The 8,903-nt window shown below is 45.8% G+C and overlaps 1 protein-coding gene across 1 annotated transcript; it reads right to left on the reverse strand.

Moving 5' to 3' along the window:
• Positions 1 to 267: 267 nt before the first annotated feature.
• Positions 268 to 2,241, reverse strand: LOC136454890 (alpha carbonic anhydrase 8-like). The gene is made up of 2 exons (XM_066455137.1): positions 2,197 to 2,241; positions 268 to 576 (listed from the first exon to the last, which is right to left on the reverse strand). Exons 1-2 carry the CDS (start codon positions 2,239 to 2,241, stop codon positions 268 to 270), a joined length of 354 nt encoding a protein of 117 aa, XP_066311234.1.
• Between the last annotated feature and the right edge of the window lie 6,662 nt (positions 2,242 to 8,903).

Consider the following 8,903-nt stretch of genomic DNA (forward strand, 5'->3'; position numbering starts at 1 on the left):
ACGACGACGGTGGCGCGCGGCGGGCAAGGGATGCCCGGCGCTCCACGCGGCGAGGCCGACTTGGCGGGCGCGGCTGAGGCCGGCGGTGGCGGGCGGCACGTCGGGCGAGGTGAGGGCGCGGGGCGGGACGACGGGCGCAGCCAAGGCCGGCGGTGGTGGGCGGCACGGTCACGGCACTAGCACGGGCAGCACGTCGGGCGAGGCGAGGGCGCGGGGCAGGACGGCAGGCGCGGTCGAGGCCGGTGGTGGCGGGCGGCACGGTCACGGTCACGGCACTGGCGCGGCGGGGCGCGGCCAAGGCGGCCGTGGGTGCGGGCGGTGCAAGGGCGCGGGGTGTGGCGGTCCGGTGGGGCCACGGGGCGCGGCGCGGCGCGGGCGGCCGGGCGTGGGGATCGGCGAGGGGACCGGCGCGGCGCGGGAGGCCGGCACGGGCGCGGGGCGCGGCGTTCCGGCGCGGGTGCGAGCGCGGGGCACGGCGCGGCGGCGTGGCGCGGGCGGCCGGGCGTGGCGAGGGAGAGGGGGCGCGGGCGCGGGCAGCCGGGTGCGGGAGAGGGCGCGGGCGGCGGCGCCGGTTCGCTGCTCAGCGAGGGAAAAGCGAGAGAGAGAGGAAGAGGAAGAGAGAAAAGATTGGGGCCCATACGTAAGACAGGCTCGGCGCATAGATCTTGACACCGAGCTTGGCGCCAGGGTGACTAGCGCCGAGCTTCATACCATGTCACGACCATGTTGACTTCGAGTCCAACGGCCTGGCGCCAGGAACATTTGGCGCCAAGGACGTGTTCGCTCGGCGTCAGCAACGATAGCGCTGAGCTAAGGGTCCAGATTTTAAAATATTTTCTCTAGAAACATATTTGTGAAAAAATTTTAAAAAGACTTAAAAAAAAATCGGCCCGGTCGGCACACAGTTCTCGACGCGGAGTTCCGGACCTGGCCAAGGCCTGGCACGATGGGGATGGCCGACTCGCGTTGGGGGCTCCCGACTGCCAAATCGGTTCATAGACGGGGCCAGATACCAGTTTTAATTTAACGAAGCGAATCGTTTCTACTTGCGTTGCCTCGGCTTGTAGTCAATCGCCGATCGTGACACGCTGACGCTAGCACGACTACTGAATAGCTGAGTAAAGATTCAGCACACCGAAATGCTGTGCTGTGGATATTCCTAACGATAAAGATGCCTACTACGCATTTTCATGCCCGCCGCGCGCACTGTAGCTACGGGGACGGTGTACTTATAGGTCTCGTTAGCTTCGAGAAATTTAGAGAAATATAAAGAAATTTGTGAGGAAACTATTCATGAACAGTAAATTCCTCTATGAACCATGCTTCCTCCGTACCAGCAGCACAAGGCCGTATAGAGCCCGTTTGGTATAGATTCGGACGGCTCTGGCCCCGACATCTCACTGCAGCTGTACTGTTCGTTGTACTGTTCACTGAATCCGATTTTCTCTCCCCTCTCCTTCTCTGGCTTTCTGCTCCGGCTCCTGTGTGCTACAGTGAGAAGATGGGAATTCTGTCATCATGCGAAGTAGGCTTCGCTGATTTGCTATCCCGCAATGGGGTTTCGCTGAATTGCCATTATAAAACATGTGTAACCCGTCGGAATGCCATTTGGTGACTTTAGATCTCAAATAAAATGAAAAACGAAGTTTTCTTCCACATTTACCCCTTGTCCTTTCCTTGTTCTTTCAAGTGACACGGATGGACGGAACTTAGGGAGGAGAAACGGATCGAGCGAGCGCTTCTCCGTGCGGGCGCACCCCCACGGCAAGCGCCGCGAGCGTCCAGCGACGCCCGCCCGCCCCCCACGGCAGCACCAACTGCTCGCCTTTGCCATGCAGAGTCGTGTTCCCACCAGCGAGGCATGGTGGATGCAGCAGGGACCTCAGGGCCGCCGGGCTCGTAGGCCGCTTCTTCGGCGCCGGTGAGCACAGCAACAAGAGTCGCGAGGTGGATGACCTAGCCCCGGCGAGGCTATTCGTGGGCCTGCCCATCGACTCGGTCACGAACGGGCACGGTGAGATCGAGGGCCATCAGCGAGGGGCGGCCTCGGCGAGCCATGTGTCGACGACGCCACGGCACATCGAGCATGCGATGGTCACGTCGTCGCGACTGGAGTTGGAGCAGTGCCCGCAGAGGCAGATGTGCTCCCATGGCACGAGTAGCACCGTCGCCGGCCTGACCCGGCAAACCCCGCACCTGAGGTTCAGGTGTGCCGACGCCGCGGCGGGGCACTCTGGCCATGTCGCCACCGATGTGTGCCTTAACCGGCAACGGCGAGCTCCAGGGTACGGACCGGGGCCGTCGAAGGCCATGCCACATAGGCATCTGGGCAACCTGTGGAATGGAGGGCGCGGTGGACATCGGCGGCGAGGAGCAGGCGGTGTTCTGTCCGTCCCTCTGCTCACAGGAAAGAAAGAAAGAAAGGACATGGGCAAATGTGGAAAATAAATTTATTTTTATTATTTCTGAGTCATAAAGTCACCAAATGGTATTCTGGCGGATTGCACATATTTCATAATGGCAATCTAGCAAAGCCCCATTACTGAATGGCAAACCAGCGAAGCCCCACTTCCCACGATGGCATAATTCCAATTTTCTCGAATTTGAGCCTAGATGTGATACGCGAACACGAGCCTAACGCTCGGACGGTGTAGCACGTGTGTGGACGCTCCGTGGAAATCGACCCGACGCGTGCGCTGAAGTGAAAATTCTGCATTTTAGTCCTTTTTAAAAACATATTTTATAGGTAGACCCTCCGCGAAACTTTTTCAAAAAATAGACCAAAGCTCGGCGTGCAATGATACTACGCCCAGGTATGTGGCTCGACGTGCTACGATTGAACGCTAAACTTGCCACGTAAGCGTCAACGTGTCGATCCGGCCTAAAGCTCGGCGTTTAATCATTTAACGCCGAGGTTAGGCACGTCGGCGTTTAATGAGTTCACGCCAAGGTATGGTGTTGCTACAGTACAAGCTAATAGCCCAAGTGCATGATGTATTTGTCCATTCAATGTCTTTTGAGGATCCATAAAAAATAAATATAAATCCCCTTGACATGAGATCAATTCTATTAGAACCATAAGGTTATCCTCTACGGGACAAAAATACATGGATTTTTGATAGAATGTTTGCCAAGATTTCTAGAGAATCAAACAGGTTTGGTTATGGTACTTTTGTCTACGGGGTATCCTTTTCTAAATTTGGTTTGCTTTTTGACCGTATGGTTGCTAACAGTTGATTAAGATCACATAGTGCACCTAAGTCTATTGTGATTAGTAATCTGTAAGTTGCGAGCATTGGTTCTGTCATGTTTAACTTGGTTGCAGTGAATCAAATCAAAGGGTTGTACATACATAATTATTAATAGGAACGGAAAAGTCAGGTTGGCGTCTTTCTTTGTTTTGATATAGTCATGTTACTCTTGTGACCATTAACCTTAGTTGCGGCTGCTTCCTTGGGCATGATCAGAGTTATTATGTTTCAGCCTTTCAGGTAGTTGTAGTTGCTGGTCCGAAATTGCTTCCAATTTGGCCAAAACAATATGCTGACAGAGCTTGCAAACTTTTATTACTACTAGGAACAATATTGCCCTCGGGATGTTCTCTATACAGCACTTATGGGTAAAGATCTGCTTACATGAATGAATTCATCTGTAGTTCACCTGATTCATTGTGCCTGATGCGACTTCGATCGGATTTTCTTTTCCATATTTTGAAACAAAGAATGGAACATGATAGCAATTTAGGCTTGGTTGCACCCTGTACTTGCAACGGGGCACTTAATTTTATTACTTCGTGTTTAACTAAGCTTTTCACATCTCAATTGCTCTTCATACTAACTATTTAGAATTGTATCAACAGGGGAACTAGAAGCAAGGCATCTATGGCAAGGGTTGTTCGGAGCAAAATAACAACCGAGCAGAAGAAAACTTAGTTCTAAATTTAAGAAAACTCATTAGTTCTAATTTTTTTGTACAGAATCCTTGGGCACTTTTGTTACTTTGCTAAAATAATAACTTTTGCATTTGGATGTTTAAGTGCAACTAATCACCCTTGGCTTCACAGGGCGAATGTTTTAATATGAACATCTTATTGGTTAATTTCATTTCCTGCATTTGACTGTTCATGTGCTATGCTGCACCTTACTACTCCTAGCTTTCAACATCCGAGCTCATCACTGCATTTTGGAAATATATTTATCTCACCAGCCAAGGCACAACACAACATCAAGGCTAGCCCAGATACATGACACTTCCATGTGTGTATTCTTTTATTTTACTTGCTTCTATTTCGCACCACCAAAAAAATGACTTGCCAAGTCCAACTATTTATACAAGCGTGGGTGCGCTCCCAATTAACATCGGCATTCACAAAAAAATATTTGTATAAATATTGGCAAACAATTTATCAATCCATGTATTTTTGTCCCGTGGAGGGTAACCTTATGGTTATATTAAAAATGATCTCATGTCAAGGGGATTTATATTTATTTTTTATGGATCTTCAAAAGACATTGAATGGACAAATACATCATGCACTTGGGCTATTAGCTTGTACTGTAGCAACACCATACCTTGGCGTGAACTCATTAAACGCCGACGTGCCTAACCTCGGCGTTAAATGATTAAACGCCGAGCTTCGGGCCGGATCGACACGTTGGTGCTTACGTGGCAAGTTTAGCATTCAATCGTAGCACGTCGAGCCACATACCTGGGCGTAGTATCATTGCACGTCGAGCTTTGGTCTATTTTTTGAAAAAGTTTCGCGGAGGGTCTACCTATAAAATATGTTTTTAAAAAGGACTAAAATGCAGAATTTTCACTGCGCTGAACGGAGGGAACGACGCACGGAAACAGGAGCGCGGGAACGAGCAGGAGCACACGTACGTTTGTTTCCTTTTTCCTCTTTTCCTTATTCCTCCCTCCTTTCTTTTGCTTTTCTTTTCATTTCTTTTTTGTCCCTTTTTTTATTTTTTTGCTTCATTTTCTAATTTTATTTCCTTTTTTGTTTTATGTGATTTTTTATTTTTTTCTTTCAATTATTTATATTTTATGACTCTTTTATTTTTATTTTTTTTTCTTTTCTTATTATTTTTTTATATTCATATGTTGTACATGTGATGTTCTATTTTTATCTTTTTTTTCTTTTTATTTATTTTCTTTGTTTCTTTTCTAATTATGTTTTTCTTTTATTCATGTTTTTTATTTTGGAATCTTTCCCTTTTTATTTTTATTTCTTATTTTCTGGCATCATTCATTTTTTTAGGTTTTTTCTTTATCTTTTTTAGCTTCTCTCCCATTTTTTAGTTCTTCTTTTCTTAACTCTAGCAGGCTGCTACGCTAGTTTAATTTTTCTTTCTTTCTTTTCTTTTTCTTTTCTCTTTTTCTTTTCTTATTTCTCTCTTATAGTCACATACTAGTTGTGTGATGTTTCTCTTTCTTTGTCGTCCTTTTTTTGTTTTTCTTTTTTGTGGTATTTTGTTTTTCTTTTCATCTTTTAGTATTTTATCTTTCATTTATTTCTTTTTATTTTTTCTAATCAATTATTTTATTTATATTTTCCCCTTTTTCTTCCTTTCTTTCATTTAATCTATAAATTTTTAATGTATTTTATTTGTTTCATTCATTTATCTTTTACTTATTTTTTTCTATATATTTATCTTTTTTTATTCATGTTTCTCTTTTTTTATTTTCCTTTATGTTTCATTCTATATTTTATAATTTTTATTTTATATTTAACTTATTCATTTGTTTTCTTCTTTAATTTACTATAACTAATTATTTGATTATGTTATTTCTTTTTATTTTACATGTTTTGCTTTCTGATTTCTTGTATTCCTGATTACACGTGTGACGTTCGGTAAGTCTATATGTGATGTTCTCTAGTATATTTTAAGATGTTCACATACCATAAATGTGATGTTCTCTAGTGTATTTTGAGATGTTCACATAGCATAAATATGATGTTCTATGATACATTTTGTGGTGTTCACATAATATACATGTGATGTTCATGTAGTATACATATGATGTTCTATTATTTATTTTGTGATGTTCACATAATATACATGCGATGTTCTCGTAATATACATGTGATGTTCAATGTTATATTTTATGATGTTCAGGTAGAATATATGTAATGTTCTGTGTTATATTTTGTGATGTTCAGATAGAATATATGTGATCTTCTAAATGTATTTTTCCGATGTTCATATGTTATACATGTGATGTTTATGTTATTTTTTTATGATGTTCACATGGCATATATGCGATATGATATATTTTTGATGTGTGCATAGTATAAGTTTCATGTTCCATGATTATCTTTGAGTATTCATATAGTACTTATGAGATGGTGTGTGATATATTTTCTGATTTAATATGGTTTAATAATGAAAATATTTTCATATTATTCAAAAACATTAATGTGCTGTAGTGGTAGGAGAATGGCATAGGGTTTTGGTTCACTCTCTTGCACCCTCACTATTTTTATGAATGTTTTTATTTTGTGAATGTTTTTATTTTTCTTTATTATAGCTAGAGTCTGAATGCTTTTATTTTTGTGAATGCTTTTTAATAAGCGCCCGGGAAAGGTAGGAAGCTGCGAGCCTAGGCGGGCCGACCAGCGTGGGCGGGAATCTGGGAGCGCGGAATAAAATAATCGAGCACGGGCGGGAAGCTGCGAGCTCGGGAAAAATAATCAGCCTGAGGATCCCGTCCAGCCGCACAGACGTTAGCAGCCAAATCAAAAACTCTAGCCATCCATCACCATTAGATCTATTTTGTTTTGTACAAAATTACCGACATCTGCAATTATAGATAAAAATGTTTTTTTAGAGAAAAAACTTTTATGGTTAGAGAATATATCGTGATCGTTAGTACTAACGTAAATAGTTTTTTGTTATGTAGAGAGAGAATTTTGACGTGTTGCAAAATATCCTGATTGGCAGTGCTAACGTTCACAGTTAGTATAAAATATCGGATCAGTCTTATTAATCGCGTCTCTTAGGTCTTGTTTAAATCCAGGGTGTAAAGTTTTAGATGTCACATTGGGTGTCACATGGGGGTGTCGCATGGGGTGTTTGAATACTAATAAAAAAAACAAATTACAGAATCCGTCACTAATTCGCGAGACGAATTTATTAAGCCTAATTAATCCGTCATTAGCACATGTGTTACTATATCACCACATTGTCAATTCATAAACTAATTAAGCTTAAAAGATTCGTCTCGTAAATTAGCCGTAAACTAAGCAATCAATTATTTTTTAGTCTATATTTAATACGTCATACATGTGTTCAAACATTCGATGGGATAGTGAGTAAACTTTAGAGGAGGAACTAAACAAGGCCTTAATAATGCATTTATTAAAATATATCATATCGTGGGGTAATGGCTGCGAGAGCACGACCGGGAAATATCCACGCGGTGCGGGCGCGTGGGAATCGGCGCGGGGCGGGGCGTGGGAAATTATCGGCATGGTGTTAGCATCCGATCATCGGACGCTAAGACCCCCCGATGCTTCGGCGCTCGCGTATAGAAACAGCGTCAGCGTGCGTCCCGTGGCCTATCTCCTCTACACCCCCATCCCGTCACCGCGCTGCCATTTCTAGCATGCTCCCACTGCAATCCCCCCACCGCGCCCCTCCGCAGCCCCTGTAGCGCCGTGTAGCGGCGCGTCCGTTTCGCGATGCATGCGGGGCCCGTGCTGCCCGAGCGACAAGAGGGAAAGGGCACGCGGCGCCTCCAATTCGGAAGGGCCCGGGCACGGCATCTTATGGGTGTCCTACCGACTCCGGGAGAGACGATGCAGCAGAAGATGGGAGTAGGAGAGATGCAACACCCGATTTACTTTTGAAACATCCAAATACAATGGTTGCAACATACGTCAAGGCAGTTGAAACACATAAAACATGCTTCTGAAACACTTAATAAAAACACCTGAAACGCACTTGAAAACCATTGCAACCATACACAACATAAAAAATACATGCAACATATGTGTGAAACATATGCAACATCCAGATAAACACAATTGCAACATGCGTCCAGAAAACACAAAAATAAGCATACCTCTGAAACATCTGAAACACTCAAAACATACTCTTACAACATACCTCTGAAACACTTCCAACATATGCAACATGTGCAACATCCCCCGATCTACTTTTGCAACATCTATATGATTCAACTACAACGTACCTCTAAAACGTCTGAAACGATTGAAACATACAATTGCAACATATGGGAAGACAGAGCCTGGCGTGGGGAGCACCGTGGTCACCAGGGTGGGGGAAGCATGGCCGTCGGGGTGAGATAGGGGGGCGTTGGGGGTGGGGAGGGGCGCCCGGGTGGGGGAGAGCCGCCGACAACCTGCAACATGACCATGCCGCCTCCAAAGGATCTCACCCGTGCTCCATGGATCTCGCCGATGTGTGGGAGAGGGCCGCCGGACCTTCGGGCGTTGGGGCCTCCCGATGGGGGAGGACGTCGGGTACCGCAAGGGTGGGGCTAGGGGTGTCGCCGGGGTGGGGGAAGGAGCTACCGGGGTGGGTGAGGGCACCGCCGCTACCGGCCATGGAGGGAGCGGGCGGCGCACGTGATGGAGAGGAGCGGGCTGTTGCCGGCTATGGAGAAAGCGAGCGGCGCACGCGATAGAGAGGAGCAGGGTCGGCTAGGAGTAAGAAAAATGCGTCCATTCATTTTTTTTTAAATGCGCCATGAGGAGGAGCATACCGGATAGCTTCGCAGGTCCAGCGGATACGCGTCCGGACGAACAGACGTCCTCACGATATCATTATCCTAAACGGTGCCATCGGCGGCGAGCAGAGTCACGTCTCACGTTCGTAGTTGCACGTACTACGTGGCGCCGTTGTCCACCAGGCGCGCGCGGGCCACGTTTTGGC

The sequence above is a fragment of the Miscanthus floridulus genome, chromosome 5, assembly GCF_019320115.1.
Source record: "Miscanthus floridulus cultivar M001 chromosome 5, ASM1932011v1, whole genome shotgun sequence".
Lineage (NCBI taxonomy): Eukaryota > Viridiplantae > Streptophyta > Magnoliopsida > Poales > Poaceae > Miscanthus > Miscanthus floridulus.